The sequence below is a fragment of the Anser brachyrhynchus genome (genome assembly GCF_964034855.1).
Source record: "Anser brachyrhynchus genome assembly, chromosome: 1".
NCBI classification, from domain to species: Eukaryota; Metazoa; Chordata; class Aves; order Anseriformes; family Anatidae; genus Anser; species Anser brachyrhynchus.
In genome coordinates, this window is record NC_137694.1 from 75878713 (window position 1) to 75900465 (window position 21753).

The 21753-nt window shown below is 42.5% G+C and overlaps 1 protein-coding gene across 3 annotated transcripts; it reads left to right on the forward strand.

Annotated features, from left to right (window-relative positions):
- Window positions 1–153: 153 nt before the first annotated feature.
- Window positions 154–17922, forward strand: TM7SF3 (transmembrane 7 superfamily member 3). Of its 3 annotated transcripts, none has more exons than XM_080598354.1 (12): window positions 154–337; window positions 5742–5896; window positions 7548–7698; window positions 8132–8252; window positions 8544–8715; window positions 9707–9884; window positions 11105–11191; window positions 11615–11695; window positions 12442–12594; window positions 13912–14009; window positions 14363–14525; window positions 15669–17922. In XM_080598354.1, exons 1-12 carry the CDS (start codon window positions 268–270, stop codon window positions 15929–15931), a joined length of 1692 nt encoding a protein of 563 aa, XP_080454480.1. In that variant the 5' UTR covers window positions 154–267; the 3' UTR covers window positions 15932–17922. The 3 variants fall into 3 exon arrangements, with proteins under 3 accessions (XP_080454480.1, XP_080454482.1, XP_080454481.1); XM_080598356.1 differs by having other exon boundaries at window positions 159–337; window positions 8544–8685; XM_080598355.1 differs by lacking the exon at window positions 154–337 and adding an exon at window positions 483–616.
- Window positions 17923–21753: the final 3831 nt, after the last annotated feature.

The following is a 21753-nucleotide window of genomic DNA, read 5'->3' on the forward strand; positions in this document are numbered from 1 at the left end:
GTGGATATCTTCCTAAGCTCACTACCAATCCTAGCCGTGGAAATCACCACACAGGCGGGAGAGGTGGCTGGAGCGGATAAAAGCCGTTTTGGGGGCATTTATGCCCCGTTATCTCAGGCAGGCGGGTGAGGGGAGGCGAGAACCGCCTGGGCCGGGCGGAGCCTGCGAGGGAGTGCTGCGCCGCCTCACAGGCTCCGCCCGGCCCAGCTCTCTCCTTAGCGCCCTGGCTTCTCTCTCAGCCTCCTCTCCCCTTCCCTCCTCAGCGCCATGGGGCTCCCTTCCTGCGTCCTGCTGCTCCTTGGGCTCGCCGAGGCGCTACGAGGTGCCGGCTCCTCAGGTGAGCCTGGAGACGGGGCTGGGGAGGGAGGCTGAGGGCCGCGGCCGCCATTACGTGGCGGGAGGGAGGGGGCTGGTCAAGCGCGGTTCGTTGCGGGAAGAGGGTGCTTTACGCCCCCGCCCCCCCCCTTTTTATTTTAGTTTAAATTATTGTTTAACAGTCTTGCACCTTATTAGCTACGCACCTTATTGCAATAACAGCCCTGCACCTTATTAGCTATGGATGTTGTCGTTTGGACAATCCGATGGATCTGCTGGCTACAGTCCTGCTGCTACAGGGGTATGGTGTAGGCTGAGGGGTGTAGAGTTGTATGGTGTAGAGCTCTACTCTTTTTGAGGAAACAGGGTGGCATTCACTAGGCTAGGAGTTTATATCAGAAAGGGAAGAGGGTTAACTGCTTCTTTTTGTCACAGCTCTCAAGAGGTTGTGGGTTCCTAGCATCTTGCCAATTGCAGGCTGAAAACCGCTAGCTTTTTAAAATCAAGGAAATGAGCAAAACCACCAAATATTTGGAACTCTGTTCCTGAAATGACTTGTTGGCCTGCTGATGTAATCTCCATTTATTAAGCATTGGCTTTTTTTGTAATTCCCTTGTGTGCATGCATGGGATTATAATAGGTTTCCAGAGGTAAGCGTACTGTAATGATTATATCTTGTGAAGATTTAACAGACATTTACTTCCTTATCATTAATCTCTTATCTGTGTTTTTTTTTTTCTGTTTGAATAAAGGAAAAAATAAGCAGTTTCCTCAGAGATAAGCAAGCAGTCCCTTGTGTTAGGGCTGGTATAAGCCTCCTCTTAGTTTTTCTTTTCTTCTAAGGTAGCATGGAACAAAGTTTAATTCTCCAGAAGGAGAAATCTACTCTTGGGATACTCTGCAAGACAGCATTTGGAATCAGTCCGAAGTGTGCAAGTATTCTTCCTGCTCTAGTCTTGGTGTTCTTGCAGGTTCTGAGAACTTCAGCTTAGTACTTGGTGGTGGTGGGTAGGTTTGAGAATAAAGGTTCAGTATTCTTAGATCTCAATCTGTTTATTAAAAGATGCTGGTAAGCAACTTATCACACAGACTTGATTGAAGATGGATCATAAGTTTTTAGTTTATTTTCTTAACGGTATTTACAAAGGCAGAATGAAAGTGAGACAGCAGCTGCTTTGCCTTGAAGTAACTTGTTGATACACCTTGCAGAATTGAGGGTAAAGGGGAAGAAGAATATGTCCTTCATGAAAAGTTAATAAGCTGTGTAATTTGTGTACCAAACCCAAACTGATTATTAGGCCCTTTAAACAAGGACACTTAATGGTTCACTGATTTGAAATTGTCTTGTGGCTGTTCAGTCTGGGATATCCAGGTTTGTGGAGATGGCTTTTGCTACTTCCTAATATTAGAAGATCCCACTTCACTTTTAAAGTGCTGATAAGTAAAATATGCCTTTGATGGCCTGTATTACTTTTCTGGGGTTCTGATGGGCTGCAGCTCTTTAAACTGAGTATTTATGCATAAGTATATTAAACAGAATGCTTGGTGCCTCCTGGGGAGCCCCACCTTTATGAAATAGGAGTGCAACTGGCCTTGTTTGCTACATCCAAACCAGGATGTTTAGTGATGCAAAAACTCAAGTGTAGTTAGGATTGAGCAGTGCCTGTATGGTAGTTTTAGCTGGACCAAGACCATCCTTCATTTAAGATACAGTTCTACTAATAGTCATGCAAAAATAAGAAGCAGTGGAATGATTGCTTTCCTTCTGCTCCTTCACCCCCTGGCTTATCTGGATCTACTTAGTTTGTGCTAGCTGTTTAGTCTATGCAGAGACACTCTTTTAAAACAAGAGTTTCCCATAAAGCTATTCTGCAGTTTGAATGTGACAGCTGGTCACTCGTACCTTGTGGCATTTGTGGTATTTTCTCTGACCAAGGAGCTTTTGTCTGAGACAGGTGTACTGACTGAGCATGGCTCTGCAGGTAAAGGGCTGTTTCTGCATGGACAACAAAGGTGTTTCTTAATGGAAATTGAATTGAACCATAGGGTGTCACCAAGAACCTCATGTGGTTAGCTCTTTATTGGCAATGGGGAATGACACTTGACTATTGGAGCTGGAAAGGCAGGTGGTTCAATTAAAGTACCAAATGAGCTGAGAGCTTGGCACTGAATCAGCAGCATGGAAATGGTTCAACAGGATGGAATTGATTCGAGCTGGCTGTTGATCTGCAGTTTCTCCAATAAACATAGAGAAAGAATAATAAATGCCAAGCCTCTGTAGAACTGCCTGCCTTCGTTCTTAGAGTAACGACTTGTGATCTCTAGAGCTCTGAGAGGTTAAATTCCTTTGCTGTCTTTACTAGCTTTGCTCATATAGTTAGTGGGAGAAATGATGCAACGTGGGGTGACAGAGCAGATTGTTGTCCACCTTTGCTTCTCAGTTCTGTCTGTGCTCCTGTCTTAGTATTGGTGGTACTGGTACACTGAATAACACATGCTAAGTACTCCAACTTTGTTCTTGCTCAGTTTCAATAATACTGACTTGAAGTATCTGTTTTCAGTTGATAGTTTTTGTAATACTGAGGATTCCTCTCTTGTATCTTATCTAAAACCACTTTGACATACAACGACCTTCAGACTTCCTACTCTTGTAGAGAGGAGGAGTTTAGCCTGGCATTGTACCAGCAGTTTCCAGATCTCCACTGTTTTGAGAGAAGTGGAGCAAAACCAAAAAAACCTAACAAGCAAAAACAAACAAAAAGAAATAAAGCTGGGATGCCTGGATCTTGTTTCTGGCTCTGTTGCTCTGTTCTGGCTCACTTCTGTGATGGTGTCATCTTAGTAGCCCTGTCTGGCATGCTATGTTCAGGGAGCCGAAGCTTGCATGCTGTGGCCAGCACTGTGTATTCTTGGAGGCTTCTGGTTTCTGCCCTTCAAAGCCGTTTTGCCACCACTGAGCCCCACATGGCTCAGGCAGCCCAGTGATGGCCCTGGGAAATCGTGAGTAGGCTGTTTTGTCTAACTCCCATGGAGTCTGCCTAGGAGCACCACCGATGACTTCTTCAAAAGACAGAAATGGAGGAGGCAGGAAGGTTTTTAGGTGGTATTGTCTGTGGCCAAGTAGCAACTGTTCTTCCAGCAAATGACTTAAAAGGTTCTGCTGCTTGACAGTGTTTGTGAACTCTCTGTAGTAATCTTTCAAGCCTAGATGGAAGTGTGGTTCAAGGAGCCTGTAGAAAGCAAGCTGAAAAATACTAGCTTGACTGGCTGTAGTCATTCTTGTTCTGTATCCGGAATCTTTACTCTTCTGTCCAGACTTTAGTTTAAAATGAAATGTGCTGTTTTAGGAGCAGTTATGCAAACACTAAAGCAATGTAGAACACCATGTGTTAATTTGCCATGCTAATTAAACTTCAGAGAGTGCCTCAGACATTCAGAGTCCCATGATCATGTTGAAGTAGTGTCAGCATGTCTTGCTGACAAATCCACTCTTATATATGAGGAGGCCTCTGGGTGTAAGTACAGAGGGGAGGTGAGAAAGCAGACGAGCTATTTTTCCCCCTTGCTGTAGAGCATAGAGAGGATGTATATGGTTTCAGTTTTTCCTTAAAAGACCGTTTTGGTGAACTTCCTGCAGTTCAGGAAACTGCCCTTAAAGTTCAGAATTGTTTTTCTGTATTCTAAATTTCATACCAAATTTGAGTGCATAGAAAGTTGGTGCTTTTTAAATGCCCTTCTCTAGCTTTTGCAGTTAGTTGCATTTCTGGTAAAATTTAAGAGCTTAAGGGGAAAGAGGTCTTGTGGAGAGGGGGATATCTGAATATTGCTCAAAGTACTTCATGAGAAACTGAAAAATACTCAAAGCTTTCCTTTTGGTAGTTCTAATTTTACATTAATATTTAATGCTTGAGAACTTGCAGTAGAAACTTCTCTACCCTAGCATAAACTGCAAGTGATAGGATAGGGAAAAAAAATCCTTAGTCTGATTCATATTTCAGCAAGGGTTTTATTGGTGATGCAGTATTGATAATCATCAAAGTTTTGGGGTGGGCATAGGAGCGAAGTAAGCACTGAAATTAGCAAGATGAAATGAGTATCTTCTTTCTCTCTGCTGTGAGAAGAGTGGAAGATGTATAAATGTAGGAGCTCACCTCTGTTTACATGTGATCAAAAGGCAAAGAAGCTGGCCAGAGATGCAGTTCTTGGCAGGGGAGAAAGAGTAGTAACAGGAAAGGGATACGGAGTATTGGGTGTAGAGTTCTGAATGAGAAGACTTTTTCCTTTCTTTGAAAGGGAGACTGCCTGAGACATCCATGACAGCGAGCATGGGATAGTGTTGTTTGTACTTAAATAGAAGAAGCACAGAGTAACTTGACAGTATCAACCCATGTGCTGTAAGAGGCAACTCTGCTGTGGAAATATTATGCATGTTTGATAAGCTTTAGGTCAGTTGGGTTCCTGTGTGTCTGCATGCCTGAAGGGGAATTCTTATGAAGCATCAGAATGCAAAGCTGAAGGGCATCATGCATGCCACATGCATCTACTCTGTCCACTCTTCAACAGAAGAAAATCTTGCGGCTTCTGTACAGCTGCTTCACTTCCCTTCTCTGAAATCCCCAGTCCCCCAGGAGCACAGCACAGGGAAAAACCAGGCTTTCTTGTGGGACTTGAACAACAAGCCAAAGCTGTTTCTCAAAGAATCTTATATCCTGGGTCATGTGGCTCCTTTAAAATTAAAAAGACAGCAGGTGACAGAGCTATGTGCATCCTAAGAAGAAATGGTCTTGGTTGCATCTTAGAAAGTCACTAGACTTTAGATACTGAAATAAGGGTACAACAGCCCTAATAATTAAGAATAGCGTGGGAGTAAATGACATGTGAAATAACTGAAAGCAGGTGAGTATACTTATCTAAACTGCAGACTTGATTCTATTGTAGGATTTGACCCAATTCCCATCATTGGGAAATTTGCCCACGAAGTCCAACTGGGCAAGTTCAACTGGGCAAGTTGGCTGGCTAATACAAGCCTGTTGTATTATTGTCCTGGGTTTGCAAAAGAGCAAGTAGAGCTCAGTATCTTATTTACTTTAGTGATTATTGTTTGCCCCTGATTAGCTGCAGGTGATCAGCCAGTGCAGTGTCTTTTTGGAGCTGGACAGAGCTGCTGGCAGGAAGTCAAGTCCTGTGTGCTTAGGTAAATGCCAGGCTGCCTGGAGGCTTCTGCCTGCACCTTTCCCTGTAGGCATACCTCTGTGTGCGGGAGCTTCTGCAGCCATGACTTACTGAGTGGAAGCGGCGTAAAACGTCTTGCTTTGTTCCCAGCTGATATGTTATTGGGTTACTGGAAGCTTCCAGGCTGTTCTTGAGAACTGCTTCTCATGTGGGCAAAAAAAGTAGATCTTCCTCTTTCTTTTTTTGGAATGCAGGTCTTCTTGAGCTCTCCCTGGGAAGATTCAGAAATGTGCTACTTAACCAGACCAATCCAGTAGAAGCTGTAATCAGAAACATTGCAAGCAATGTGACAGTTGTTATTTTTCAAGTACATGCACAGCAAAACAGCGTGGTGATATCCTTTGACAAGGTATGGTAAGAGTGTCATTTCTGTTCTCAAATACTATGTTCTTTCCCTAAATGAGAACTAAGAGCTCTCCTACACATAGGAATACAGAATTCAAGCTATATAAGTGCTACATAGGAGCCATGCAAGTAACATGCTCTTAGGATTTTTGAAACTTAAATACTACTTGCTCATGTGTCATGACTGCTATTTTGAAAGCCTGGATGGCAAAGATTTCAGAGCTTCAAGGCTTCATTCTTGGTGGGAGTGGTGCTTCTGACATATGACAGCTGACCATGTCCATTGGTGTTTGATTAAAAATGGATTGATGATAAGCATTTCCCAGAAACTGTTTTATGCTAAGCTCTATCACTTTGGGATGTTCATATGTCTGTTCATGTGGCTTGTAGATAGCTACTGCAGTTAGTGTGTTATCCCAGCTGCTGCTCCTGAATTTAATTATTGTTTGGTGGCATATGGAGAAATTCTTCTATGGTATTCCAGTGAAGGCTGCCACTTCTAGCCAGCAACACAAGCATTCCTACTGCTATACACTAGCCACTATTTGTCCTATCATTACTGGGGTGCAATCTAAAATACTGACTTCTATGATGCTGTAAGCCAGTAACATTCTGCTCAATGTTGAAGGTACTAGGTATCAACTTCACAGTTGCTATCCTGTTTCCCGTCACTGTATTACAAATGAGAATATGCTGGGTGCCAAGAACTATGCTGGGAAACTTAGAAGATGAATAACCTGGTACACAAGTTGCCCAGCTCAGTCTCCTTTACACTGTTGAAATACCCAGAATTCCAGGGCAAAGACACTAACACCTACTCAGTCTTTGATTACCAGTCATAGAGTTTTCTGTTGCCATTTCAATCCCTGCTTGCATGCATGGGGCTTACCAGGCCAAGGGCAGTACTACGTAAATATGGCTGTACTGCTTTTAGGGCTGGCTTGCTTCTGGAGATACGAAACTGAGCCAGACCTTAATGCCTGCCAGGTCCAAAGTGCTTCCTTGCAGCATTGCCTCTGATAACTGTGGTGGTCTTGGACAAAAGCACACTTTTCCATGCTGAAAAAGATTTGACTGCAGGCTAGCTGGTTGTTCCAGCCATGAGAGTGGTGCTGCCATTGCTGACAGACATTTCCTTGAGGCTCTTGGTTCTGAAAGGGATGGTGTTAGGGGGGCTGTCTGGCATGGCTAGTGTTAAAAGCCAGCTGTTACACAGTCATCGCCCTCCTGGTGGAGATAGCAAGGTGTTTCTGCACTTCAGCTTCCAGGATGCTCTTTTGTGCCCTCACAGCTTTTTGTGAGGGATATTCTAATCCCTCTATATCTTTACAAACATGCATTGACTAGTATAGCATTAGGCTTAACTAGCTAGAAATCTCTGCAATTTGCTTGTGATACTAACTCTTTGATAGTCTTCAACTTTATTAGTTGCACTTTTGAGCTTGAATTGGGCAACATGTGGTGTCAGAGGCTGTTCTTTTTTCAGCTCTAACCTTCTAGCTAGCTGTGGGCTGAATGCCTCATCTGTGGCAGCTGGCACTGAGATGTGTGCCCTACAGGTTTGTGGCAGGGATGTGACTACTGTGCAATATGTTTAGTTACAGTGATATGTAATCCTGAAGAACTGCTTGCTTATATAATCCATTTCTGTCCAGAATCCATCTGCAAACAGCTCAGGAACTGGAGTAGACAAAGGACTGATTTCTATCCTTCGGCCTCAACAGAGTGTGTGTACGTGGTACCTTCGGTCACTGGATGCTAACCAGGTGCTAAGCACAGCTATCTCCATTCCATATATGGAAAAAGGTATGGTCTTATTTCTTGTGAAGGAATACCAGCTCTACCTACTACAAGCTAATTAAGTGTTAGTGTTGGCTTTTCAGAGGTAGTATTCTTACATGGTGCAAGTGTATGACAGAGATAGTGCAAACTCTTTTGAAATGGACTGCCAAAGCTTGAGATCATTAGAGACTTGTGTATAGGATGTACTGTTTGTTCTTGTCGTGACTTCAGCCTTAGAGTAGAAAAACACTGTACTTGTGTATCAGGGCTTATGTTAGTGATTGCAGTGAAACCACTTCTATCATCTGCAAGAGTAGAATCTGACAGTTTTGTGTCCTCAGCAAGCAGACTATGCCTGCCTGCAAATGCATGTGTTGCTGAGGTCTTAACACTTTTTTTTTCAAGCTGTGTAAGGAGGAAGTAAATACTACTACAGCTAACTATTCTTATTTTCTAGATCCTATACCTGGAGGCTGCAATCTAGAATTTGACTTGGAAGTGGATCCCAACATTTACCTAGACTATACCTTGGTTGATACACACATCAAGTTTGCTCCTGCAAACTTGGGATATGCTAGGTATGTGTGTTTTTCAATAATTAAAACAAAAGGTATGAACTACAGTGTACTCAGCAGACCTCCCTTATCCTATATTTGACTAGGGTCGTAGTACAAGATTCTGCTGGAAAGGTTGAGCATCCAACTACTGGTAGAAATCTTGTTTGCTGCAACCAGCAATCTAAACAGTAAATGAAGATAAGGAGGATGGGGGGAGGAGGTAACACAAGAACTGAAAGTTGCATCTTGTGGGAGAGATTATACATCTGGAGGCTTGTGCCAGGCTTGTAGTTGACTTCTTTTTAATTGTAGAGGAGCAAATCCACCAGCTTGTGATTCAGGGACTGGTCAGAACTCCAGATGGCGGCTGCACTATGATGTCTACCAGTACTTCTTACCAGAGAACAACCTTTCTGAGATGGTACTCATGAGCCACATACGGAAGATGTCTGAGGTACAAAGTATCAAAGCTAATGGTGTTAAAGTAAGTATGAAGCACCAGCGTACCAGGTACTTGGCAGTAGCATTGTCTTAAACTTTCTCCTCCCCTGTGCCTCTCATCTTTGAGTGGTGATGTAGGCAAGCTGCTGATGCTTGAGGCTTCCTGCTTGTATCTGGGATTTCTGGCTAGGAAGTATACACTGTCTACACAAAATGGCAGCCACTGGCTCTTCTGGGAGAGGAGGCTGGTGAGCACAGCTTGAAATGTCATGGGGCTGAGACCTCTGGTAATGGTCTTTGATATTAGGTAGAGATTAATGATGGGTGTGTGAAGTGTTTGTCATGTATCCTGTTCTCAATCAAGTAAGCTGTTATTGCAGTGTCTTCTTGCTGGATAGTTTACCTATAACAATATTGCCACTGAGTCTCTCTTAATCCAGAAGTAGAGCTGCTTCTGACAGATCACTGTAGTCTCCTGCATTGCCTGGCAGATGCTGAGGACTGAGCAGGGAATGCAAGAAACAAAGAGTATAGTGGAACTGGACTAGGTGCTGACCCCAGTTTGGAGTGACATAAAGAGCTGACATGACAGCAAATACTTGCATCATGTTTACCTACTCCAAGCAAAGAGATTAGGATGGATGGGGGGGGAGAATGTTAGGGACCATGACCTGTCTGGTCTTGCTAGGGAGTGGGATGGCAGCCTTACCTGCTTCTGAGGACAGACCTGGGTTAAGAAGACTGATAGAGAAAATTGGACTCTCCTCAAATGAGGAGAAACAACGTTGGTGAGAGAATCTTACGTGCTGTCAGAAATCGTTCCTGTATTTTGGAGGAAGTGGAGTCCATCCTGTGAGCCTTTAATGCCTCAATAATACTAAGATGGTTGTTCAGTGTTCAGAATAGGAGAGCTTTTGGCTTCTTGCTGGTCATCTTTCTTGAGCTGCTAAGTATTGTCCAGCTGTATGGACACAATGTGCCATCAGACACAGTGACAGGCAGGTATTTGTGACTAAAAATAATCTTTGTTCCAGATGCTTACATTGACAACTGATGATAAGACCAATGTATACTTTTCCTCACTCCCTGGGCAAGGTGTGATCTACAATGTCATAGTATGGGATCCTCTTTGGAATACTTCTGCTGCGTACATACCTGTGCACACGTATGCCTGCAGCTTTGTTGACCTAGTGGATAACTGCTCTTCTCTCAGTAAGTTGGGACTTGTAGGTCCATGCCAACTCATCTCAAGCTTGTTGTGCTCCTGCACAGAGTGGTGCTTCTTAGAGCTTTTTATGTGGTATATATCCTGGATATGTTTTTCTTGCTTTATGACTGAGTCTGCTTCTTGATTGAGGAGAAATTCTAGAATGATAAAATAAATCTAAGGAGAGCTATTAGCAAGTGAAAGCTTAACTTAATGGACGTTTAATATTTGGCTTATAACTTGATGCCTTTTTGTTTTTTCTGTTTGAACTAGATACATAATTTTAAATCACTTTATAGCACGTTAGGTGGAAACTAAGATGGATTAGGGCCCAGCTTTATCTTTTGAACTGCACTGGTGCTAACAGGAATTGGTAACATAAAAATATTTCAAAAGGAGACAGTCACCTAAAAATAAGCATGAAAATAATTCCAGCAGTAGAAATCTGATTACAAAGTCATGCTACTTCCTACAAAGTCATATAACAATAGAATTTGAGCAAAGCTTCTGCTCATGTTATGATCATGGGAAGGACAAGAAAAATGGATAGAATATGCTTATAAAGCAAGACTTGTCCTCCTAATTTTCTTAACACAAGTAGCTCATCAAGTTTATCATATGACACCATAAGAGATTATCAGGGCTAAAAACCTTCTCCCTGGTTGTCTGAATTAGAGAAATGTAGTCTACTTGTTTTAAGTAGCGTAAATGACAGGAAGAATTCTTTCTAGGAGACAGAGGTGAGCCATACTGGGGTACTAACAGTCCTTTCTGTTGCACTGAAAACTATATTAAAGGGAGGTAAGCATGAAGGCTGAAAAGATAAAGACCATAGCTGCAGCCTGGATCACCAGCCCTGTAGTGCTGACTTTCATAGATGATTGGATGTCCTTATTTTAAAGCTGAGTAGAGCTTTTTCAAATCTTTAGTGGTGGTACTACAAATAGCAAATTACAGCTGCTTAACTAATAGTTACAGAAAATTCAGTCCCTTGAATAAGGAGGAAGCTTTTGACTTAGTACTCAGACTGGAGCTAGATAAATGTTCTTTTGGAGACTTTATCAAGGTATCTTTTAGGTCAGATGCTGTAGATCTGTTCACATTGTGAGTCTGAAGGAGTAGCAGTTACTATTGTTGGTAGACTCAGTGATGGTAACTTGACTTTGTTAGTCTCACTGTTGGGACTACTAGATAGGAATGCTCTGATAACCCTTTCTTCTTGTAGGCAAACTCTCTACCAAAATATTCTTCACTGTTCTTGCTGTTCTTGGCCTCTTCACTTGCTTTTTTGGACACAGATTCTGGAAAACAGGTACTGAGTTTTTTCTGTTGTCATAAATCTGGTTGGAATTTCATAGATGTACCTTAGAACTTTAGCGCTATTGCTGAAGAATCAGCTGGAAGCGATTACACGTCAATTAGGTCCACTGCTGTGCTTTAACAGGATCAGAGATCGTAAGTGCAGAACAAGAAGCTTCTGGTATTTGAAGAACAGGAACCTAAAATTAGGGTGTGTGATAGAGAACATGCAAAAATTACGTTTATATCTATTTGATGTGCTTGAAGAGAGCCCTTTCCAGAACCAAGTGTTGCCTGTCCTTCCTCCTGTGCTTAACAGCTAGTGAGCTGAGATTTCCCTTCCCTGTTATAAAACAAAGGTGTCTGAAGATGTACTGAAATAGGCTTGCTATGGGGCGATATGACAGCATACTGAATCTTTTTCCCTGTTCTCTAGACTTATTCTTCATGGGCTTCATAATCACAGGATTTTTCTTCTTTGTATTCATCACTAGGGTAACTGGCCTTGGTTATGATGGTGAGTAGATATAAGGATACCCCCCATCCTCTTGCTGAAACATTATTGCTGTGGATCCCTGAAGTAAAATTTTGGTTGTGCTTGCAGCTGGCTAGCTGTGGGAAGGATAGAAAAGCCTGTTATGTGGGTACTTGAACTGAGCTTAAATACCTTAACACTGAGTAGGCAACAGAGTAACTGTTGCCTTTGACCTCAGACAATGAAATGGAGTTCATAGCTGCAACTCTGACAGACAAATTTGCCTGTCCATCCAATGGAGATACAGGTTTTCGGGAAGGAAGTACGTTGCAAATTCCCAGAACGTTTTTCTTTCAGAATGGGTGGACCTCAGTTTCAGATCAAATGCAGATTGCACATATAAAATAGATCAAGTGGTCTGCATCCTGTCTGTTACACTAGCAAGAATCGGTTCTTCTGTCTCTATTACATCCTACCTCATAACTGCTTTTCTGGTGCACTACCTCTTGCAACCATAACTGCACTGGGAACTCAAGGTACTATTGTACATAGCAGCAACACCTTCCATACAGTCCTATGGCATTCTCCCAGTAGCATACCCTCCCCTGCTGACTGGAGCCTAAGTGAGATGCATGAAGCACAGATGTGAGCTAGTTTCAGAAAGCTTTCATTAGGTAACAAAAATCAAGTATGCAAGTAAATCTGTTTGAATAGGCTATTGCAGTAACTGAAATTTTCAGGGTGTTGCTACAGTTCTTAATTTAGGATTTTCCCTCTTGTTTTTCCAGTGCGTCTTATTTTGACAGCAGTAGCTGGGATTATTGGAGGGCTTTTGCTGGTTGCAAGCTGGTGGAGATTTGGCTCTGTCCTGCTCTGTATGTTGCTTATTGGACTGGTGCTGGGATTTCTCTTCTCATCAGTGGTCTTCTTTACTCCACTAGGTATGTACTGAAATATTCTGCTGCAAAGTGACTGGGTGATACTTCACCGCTGTATTACAGGGACACTGCAAAGCTTCAAAACAAATGCTGTTCTCTGATTTATCTTAGTGTGCTTTTTAAATTTTTTTTTGCCTTCCCAATGTTGGGAGGAATAGAGATGTCTCTGAAGCTTTCTTTCAGGTGTGCTGCAATTGAAACTACTTAGGGTAATCTGTACTTGTGGGAAAAGGAAACTGCTTATTCTTCCCACCCAAGCAGCTTGCATTTCAGCAGTCTGACACCAGCTCTGCTCCAGGCAAGCATTTTCTGTCTTGTTCTCTGATTCAGAGCACGTCACAGAAAATCTACAGTCTAACTCTGAGGCTTCAGGCATGAAGGCATCATAGATCAAGAGGAGCTCTTGCCTGTTACTTTTCACCACACCACAGTGCAAGGCTCTGGCAGCACTAGACTGTAGGAGTCATACTTGTGTTTACAGCTGAATTGACATCATCAGGCTTTTTAGCATCTCTTTATTAAGAGGAACTGCGGACAAATCACATGAAAGCAAGCAAGGCTGCTGAGATGAACTCCCTCAGGGATGTGAGGGCACCAGCTGTACTGCTTTCTTTGCTGTGACTTTGAATCTCAGAACTGCATTCCTTTCCAGCTTTCCTACTTGAGATCCGCTGGTGGGGCAGTTTTTCCTTTCTACAGTTGTCTGTTTGAGTTGGTTTATGGTTCTGTGGTAATCCGCACAGTCCCTCGTTACTCTTCATTAAGTGAAACAGTGAATTGACTGGGGATCAGCTGGTCCCCTGTTTAACTGACAGGCCTTTTGAAAGCAGGGGGAAACAAAGTAGTGTTCAATCAAATGACTTAATTACTCTAAAGCTGGAAGAGTTTGAGTGGTGTGGTGCACTTGTCCCCGACCCTAGATAAACCTACACATTTCTAGACTATTTATGCACACTTATAAATTATAAACCTACGTGGCCAATAAAATGGCTTCTTACTAGACAGAAGTACTCTGGTACTTCTCACATCAGATGAGTAGCATATACTTCGTAAGTCTTGTTTGGACAAGATCTGCTGTTCCAGTTTATAGTACAGGACCTGTACTGGAACTCTGTTTCTGCTCATGTTTTGAATGAGTGCTACAATGCATCTTAATTGACACTTGAGCTCAAAAGGTACTCTTCCACACTGTTCTCCAGATATTTCTAAATACATGGAAACTTTGGGGGAAAAGCATACCACCCCCCCAACCTCTTACAAAGAAGTGTTTATGCTTTACTAACACTAGTAAACTACTTGTGGAATATGGTGTCTTTGCAGGAGACTACAGGGTCTTCCGGGATGATGTTGTGTTCTGGGTGACCTTTTCTTCTGTAGCCTTGATGATTCCAGTGCTTTTTGTTGGCTGTCCAAGAATTGTAAGTCATCTGTCCAATTACCTTGGAAAGAGGAGGGAAGGGGTGTCAGACTACTATGCAAAATGCAGTCCTGTGGGATGTGTGTAAAAGATCTAACACAGCAAGGGACAAGTTCTAGGGAGCTTCTGTTCAGTGTTACTTGTGCTAACTGGTCTATAAGCGAAGGATTTCTTTTTTCTTTAGTGTTGCACCTAATATCTGCTGACAGTTCTGTTGCTCTACCTTTCCTGTCTTAACAGGATGTCTGGATAATGAGGTGTGGGCAGCCAGCTGCTTGTGGAAGAACTGATATAAAGTATTGCACTAAGGTGGTGTTTATCAGTCTCCTAAAGCTGTTTTTTTTCCCCCTCTAGCTGAACTTACTGGCCTGTGGAATAGTAGGTTCTTATTCAGTGGTCCTAGCTATTGCCTGTTATGTCTACACAAGTCTTGCTTACATCACCGTAGACCTACTCAGAAGGATCCTCAATGATTACTTCAGCAGAGCCTACACAAATGTGCCTTTTCAAACAAATGGTGAGTGCTCTTCTTAGACTTCTAGAACTAGTATAAAAAATGCTTGTTTGAGAACTGCACTTTTGGTTCCTTTCTAAACTGTGTGTTGAGGGTAGGAGGGATGAGAAGAACTTAAGAAGTACGGTGTGAGATTTGATACACAATTTGAATTTCAGTCCTTTGAAAGAAATACTGAGTTGACTGTGTACTCGGCCCTGGTGAGGCCACACCTTGAGTACTGAGTTCAGCTCTGGGGCTCCCAATAATAAGGAGGACATGGACCTGTTAGAACAAGTCCTGAGGAGGACCATGAGGATGACTAAGGAGTGGGAGCACTTCTATGAAGACAGGCTGAGGAAGTTGGGGTTCTTTCTTCTGGGGAAGAGAAGGCTCTAGGGAGACCTTACGGTCACTTTCCAATACCTAAAGAGGGCATAACAGGAAAGCTGGGGAGGGACTCTTCTTCAAAGAATGTAGTGATAGGACTAGGGGTAATGGTTTTAAATTGAAGGAGGGGAGATTTAGATTAGACTTTATAAAAAGTTCTTTACTCAGTGTGGTGAGGCACTGGAACAGGTTGCCCAGAGAAGCTGTGGATGCTCCATCCCTGGAAGTGTTGAAGGCCAGGTTTTATGTTGCTTTAAGCAACATGGTCTAATGGAAGGTGTCCCTGCCCATGGCGGGGGGGTGGAACTAGATGATCTTTAAGGTCCTTTCCAACACAAATTAGTCTCTGATTCTGTGATCTATGACTAGGATGTGAAGCTTCCAGCAGGTGTTATGTGACAAGGCACTTAGGAAAGATGCTTTTCAGGCTCAGACTGACGTGTGTGTCAGTCAAAGAGACTGACACAACGACTGAACAGCCTTGCTTCAACTTTTGTTCTTGCCTTTTCATGGATGCTCCCTGCATGTGAGGATGCAGGGACAATACTTTCCCTTCTGTATTTAAACTTAACAGTGTTTGTGCCCAAGCACGAATCATAGAATGGGTTGGGGTGGGAGTGACCTTAAAGTCCATCTAGTTGCTAACATAAGCAGGGACGCCTTCCACTAGATCAAATTGCCCAAATCTTCATCCAGTCTTGCCTTGAACACTTACTTGACAGGAAGTAATGTTCCTGCTTTACCAGAACCAGTGTCTTTCATTTTTCTTTTGTTTAGACTTTATAATCCTGGCAGTGTGGATAATGCTGGCCCTCAGTGGAGTGACTGTGCAGCTTCGTCGAGAGAGAAGTGAAGTGCCCTTCCCACCACACCCTTATCTCATCTGGAAACGGGAAAGGGAGCGCAGAAGCACAAATATCTTAGACCCTAGCCATCACATCCGTCCCTTAAGAGAGAGGATACATAGCAAGCTGCTGCAGATTAAAGAGCTTTTTCAGAAAGAGCAGCCAGCTGGGGAAAGAACTCCGTTGCTTCTGTAACCTGCCAAATAACTGGTAGGAACAGAGGAAGAATTTAGGCAAGATGACTGATCACCAGCAAACCAGCCAGTGCTGCAGGCTTTTAGCACTGCCAGCTTGTCCTGCTTAATCAGAGGATGATGCTTCTTCAGCTTGGAAGGAAAGTTATCTGTCCTGTACACTACATGCTGTTTTGTGATTTTCCTCAACGGCCCACCTGGACTGCTGTAACAAGCGTATATGTCTAGCTGCAGAGATCTTGTACTAAAGGTCATGTACAGGTATTTATCTTGTGGTGAGCTAGTACAATGTTTAAGCACATGAAATATCAAACAGCCCTTCAAAAGTAGCCTGTATGGCATTGGTTCTTCCCTTGCACCATGAAGATGGCTGCCAAAATATTGCCTGACTTGCTCCCAAAGGTGAGCAGTCTGCCATCTTGCAAGGGAAGAAAGACAAGGGCCATACAAAGAAGGGGTTCTTGTAGCAGGAACTGAAGTATCATTTTCTAATAGGTACAGAATGTGTGGCTGCAGACAGTTCTTTCCAAGAAGTATTACTGAACCTTGCAAGCTATATTAAGTGACTTGAATTTAAACTGCACTGAATTAACTTTAAGTGAGCATACTGGGGCTCAGGAAGTGGAGCTGATCTGAGATAAAACCTTCTCTTTCAGTGGGTTCTGTAGTAAACTGGTCATCTGGTCTCTGTACAGAGATGACTGCTAAGAGAACACAAGTGGCTTGCCTCCTTGTTTGCTTTCTGAAGAGCCTGTGACTTGCTTCAGCTATGGTATCATCTTTTATTGATAGGGTGCTGTCATAAGAGAGCAACTGGAATAAGCACTTTGTAGCCAGTGTCAGTCTTTCCTGGGATTGGTTGGAACACTATTGTTCTGTTTTAATCAATATATCTTCTAATTTTTGCCTTTAAGGGGGTGAAAACAGCATACTGCAGGCAAAATACTGACCAGGATCCTTGCTGACTGAATGTGTTCCTTACCAGTTTTACCTCTGCCCAAACCAGAATGCAGTGTAAAAACAGATAAGGGACCACTCTTGTGTTCAGTGGAGAATTGCATCTTGGTGGCTTTATTCACTTCCTTAAATAAAACAAAGCCATTTTCAAAATGCAAACTGGAGCATTGTGGATTTGGCTCACATAAACGCACAAACAGTTCTGAGGCTGTTGTTGGGTTTTCCCTGCCCACACCTGGTCTTCACCTTTAATGTTTACATGGTGATCTGTCATATTTTAAACAGTAAAGGAAGTATTGTATCCCATATCTTGATACAAGTTATGGTGACTCTTTCTGTTTTTTTCCCTCACTATCCTTATGCTTTTAGTGTGGGTAGCAAAGTGGGTGGTCCTTCTTGTCTGGAGTTGAATGGCTGTTCTGCTACTTGCATGGAACCACTGCTAGTGAATAACTGTGGTAAAACTTCAGTTCTCAGTCACCACTTTAAATTCTTGGCAGCAAGTATATTGGAAACAACTGTGTCAGAAAGGTAGCGAAAAACTTTATCTGAGGACTTATTTGAAAGCTAAAACATTCTAGCATTAGAAAGGAACTGACTTTAAAGTGACTCAACTCAGTAGGCCTTTCTTTAAGGAGTGGAACTTTGTAGTATGGCATAGCATCTGAGGTGACTAAACTGATCTGATGTTTAGAGAAACAAATCCCACCACTGCTTAGAGCTGGAATACTTACCTCAAACAGCTGAGCAAGGCTGAAATACTGCAGTTAGGGTCTTGCTTCACTCTGCTGTTGTGTGGCAGACAGGAGTAAATGACGAGCTCCTTTGGCCTCTGGTGGACTGACGCTTACTGACTGCCCTTACTGCACTGATACTGAGCATGTCTGTTGTATTTGACGAAGTAACAAACACTTATTTGATACACAAATGCTCTTAAACGTGTTTACCTTGTTTTTAATAACTGCTGTGATTAACATTCTGGAAGAAACAAGTTTAATTTTCTATATCTTTTTATAATAAAGATGTCTTTTGAAATAATATTGTAACTAAAGGGGTCTCTCCATGCTGAATTCAGTGTCATATCTGCAATCCCAAATGCTGAAGCTAACTTAAAGCAGTAGTTCTGAAGTGTTAGACCCTCAAAGAATGAGGTAGGGGAAGCCTAGCTGACCTGTTATATGGACTTAGTACACTCAGTGACACCCAGATGTCCAGGCTGGGACTAGTTATGTTCTATATGAATGCATGACCTGAGGAGGTATGTTTCATTACTTCACTAGACAAAGGTTTAAGAAAAAATAGCAGTCACTTTTTTGACTGTAAACTAGTCTGCAAAATGCCATAGGAAGGTTAGGGCAGAATTAGACTTTGAACTCTTCTGAGATCCTGACTTGGAGATGGTCTTTTGATAGAGATGGATTAGGGATTATTTCCCTGTTCTGTAAGCCACAGTGATTAATAGAGACGGTTACCAGAACATACTGATCCACTGCAGTGCTGGGGGAGCTCTTTAAGGCTCTTGTGTCCCACTTGTGGTGGTTTTAGGAGGAAAACTGGATTCTAGCCTGCTATGCATTACAGAAAACTGCTCACTATGGATCTCTCACTGGAAGCATTTACTGCTGTGCTATATTGTGTTACATGCATTACCTTGCAGTTGTGCTAGCTTAAACTGATGCTATCTGATGCTTCCTGGGAATCTAAATTTAGGTAGTGAGTTGCCTGTAAATTCAGGTGCTTTGTATGCTGAAGCATTCTGGATCATGGTGACCTGCCTCCTGCTGTTCCTACTCGCCTGTCATCACTGCTTTGGTGCATTTTTGGAGTTTTCTCCCTGTAGTTTTCAAGCAAGCACTGGCACAACTAGACTGAAGGGCACTGATCTCTTCCAAGAAACATCTTCATTTGTATTATAGTCTCTTTCCTGTTTTAAAAACAGAAACCTAGCCTGGCTCCACTGTTCTATGGAGCACAATACAGGTAAGGCAGCTTGCCTATCTGCTTCCCTAAATTTTCGGAAAGCATGGCTCAAAATAGGAGCAAACTGTGCTTTCCATAGGTGTACTTTGGATGGGGGGAAGACAAACTTTCCTGTTCCCTAAGCTCTGTGCTTTGATCTGGGAACAGGTTATAGGAGACTATTAGAAGGGGCCCGGAAAATAATCATTCCTTCATCATCCCTGCAGTTATAGTCTAGATAAGTGGCTTTCCTCTTCAGGAAGAACTGTGCTGAAATCTTTCAATGTAATTAGTGCATGCTGCTAGTGCTTAGTAAGAAGAAAATGTGCTGGTTACTGTTCTTAGAACCTTTCAACAAGATGATACAATATATTTCTATGTATCAGGTTATAAAGCACTTGAGGCTGTTTTGGGGGCACAGCTGATGGGTAATGCGTAAACCCTGAGATAGAGACATGTGAGGAAACTTTTGCCTTGCTTAATGTTTTGCCTTCTGGGGTGAGAAACATGACTAGAACGTAAACTTTGTGTACTGCTGTTCTAAAACAAAATCTTGGTCTTGTGAATTGCATCACCTGGCTGGCATTGTCCTGGTACTGCTGGGAGAGTTCAATATGTCCTTGCTTGTCTGGTGACTCATTCTCAGGATGTTTGTTTTCCTGATCTCTGAAGCACTTGGGCGTTGCCAAAACTGGCTGAAACAGTCCCAAACAACTGGAGACAAAAACAAAGGACAAAGCAATTCTTAGCTTAAAACTTTAAAACCATCCGAGAACAAAACCATTGGCATTGGGTTTGGGTAGGAGAGGAGCAGCGCTTTGTGGTTTGCCTGTTTAGGAGTATATAGGTTTAGGAGTATGTAGGAGTGCTGTGCGTTGCTGAGGGAAGAACGCGGGACCCACAGTCTCCGCTGTGGTCTCTCCCGTGTCTAATGCGAGATCTGTGCTGCTGCTCTCAGGCTGAGCCTTTTTGTCCCCTTCCACACCTTTGATAAGTAGGCTTTGATGTTTCAGTTTGTGTTGGAAACAACAGCTCAAAGTAATGTTTTTGTTCAAGCAGATGCTTGTTGCTGATGATAAAATTTAACTGATCTCAGACCTTGTCTACAAGCATGTAGCTATGGGCAGATTAGAGGTGCCTCCTGCTCGAGTATGCAAGGCATTGTACTTCCATGCATACTGGGAGAAGACAACCTCAAAATAGAGCATTAAATTAGCTCACTTGGGGTGGGGGGAGTTGTGTGTGACTTACCTGCCTGCTTCACAGAGCTCAGTCTTCCCAAGTCTGTGTTGTCAAAAAAAAAAAAAAAAGGCACCGCACCCTCTCCAGTGTTTCCAGCTTACCCTTAGAGTCTTCTGTGGTAATGACTGTTTTTCTAATGTGCTCAGAAAGAGCTGGATTAATCTATCCTGAATGCTCTGAAATAACAACAAAAAGTCACATACGAGAAGCAACAAAGCACAGATAGTGCATATCATAGAAGGCAGCTGCAGTTTGCCTAGCTGGTAATTTGGTTAATTTGAGCAGTTGCATATAATTAGTTTTAAAATTGTCTACTGTGTTCCACAGCATGTTACTGGAAAACCAGAGTCACTGATCACCCTGCGTTCATTGGTTTTAGAAGTTCAAACCTCCAGCTGAATTTTGAAAAACATAGTGTGGGTTTTTTTGTTGGTAAAATAGCCATCCTCAAACACTTCCTAGGGCATTTTTGGTGGTGGGAGCATTGTAGAGAACTTACTTACTCATTCTGCCATTCTTTTAAAAAAGGTAAAACTAATCCTTAAGGCAATAGGAACATACCACAGTTGTAGTCCTGTTCATTTCCCTTGTGGCAATGTTCCCTAGCTGAAGTCTGAGGAGTGTTGTTAGTGGGTACTTCTCAAGACTGGAATTATGAAACATTTCTCTTTGTCATGCTGAGCAGTTGTTTAAAGTTTTCTTCTAAATGTCAGTTGAGTTTACTCTGAATTCATGACGTTCCCTCCTACAAAGGTGTGACCATGCAGACTCCGGACAGGCACGCTGCTGCATCTGTGTCTGCCAAAGGGAGGTCATTGCAGGCAGTGTGAACAGCAGTACCATTTCTCATACCATCAGTGAAACAGGGTGTTTTATTTTGTATTTTGCAGCACCTTTTCATATGTGGAAACTAACCAATGCTATTTAAATTAGTCTGTGCTCCTGTTGTGTGAAATTCAGTTGCATTGGAGAAAAGTGAGATGGGCAAAAGGTGAGGTTGAATGTGACCTGCACACCTCTACCAGGTATGTATGTATGTTATAATACAGTAACATGCTGCATTTGGGCCTCCCAGCACAATTTAATGTTCTGGAAGAGTAAGTTTAGCAAGAGGTGCAATGTCACCATCGCGCAGAATCCACTTTTTTGTTTGTTAAGAAATGGTAACAGGCATTTGTCTGTTGGTGCTAGTTTGGGGATTATGCACAGGAGAGAGTGCATACATCATTCTAGGAGAATGAGATGATTGTTTACACATGAAGTTAAAAGGAAGCCCTCTGAGAAGACACCTTCCCTGACATACAGGCAATGACATCTTTTGGACAGCTGCAGAGGAACCCATTTCCAGTCTAGATTTCTTTTTTAATTTAGGGAAATCGCTTTTAAAGCGTAATATGCTTACTGATCAAAATTGAAAACTTCCAAAGCCAATTTAAATTTTGTTTTGGATATCTGCAGTGGGATTCTAGTAAACATAATGATCCTAGTAAACATAATTCTGCATGAGAACAGTGATGTTAGCTCTGTAGTTTAATATAATCTTTTAATTCCATGAATTTGTTAAAAAGCTAGTTATTCAAAGCTTTATTCATTTTACAGAACAGCCCAACTTAGTGTGAAGCTGAAGTTACCTCAGCTGAATAGCTGCTATGCTTATTTATGACT

Bases quoted from the DNA above. Each gene is read 5' to 3' on its own strand.
- TM7SF3 (XM_080598354.1), top strand. From the start codon at position 268: ATGGGGCTCCCTTCCTGCGTCCTGCTGCTCCTTGGGCTCGCCGAGGCG. The intron at 338-5,741 runs GTGAGCCTGGAG...TTTGGAATGCAG, and splicing joins ACGAGGTGCCGGCTCCTCAG to GTCTTCTTGAGCTCTCCCTG. The intron at 11,696-12,441 runs GTGAGTAGATAT...TTGTTTTTCCAG, and splicing joins AACTGGCCTTGGTTATGATG to TGCGTCTTATTTTGACAGCA.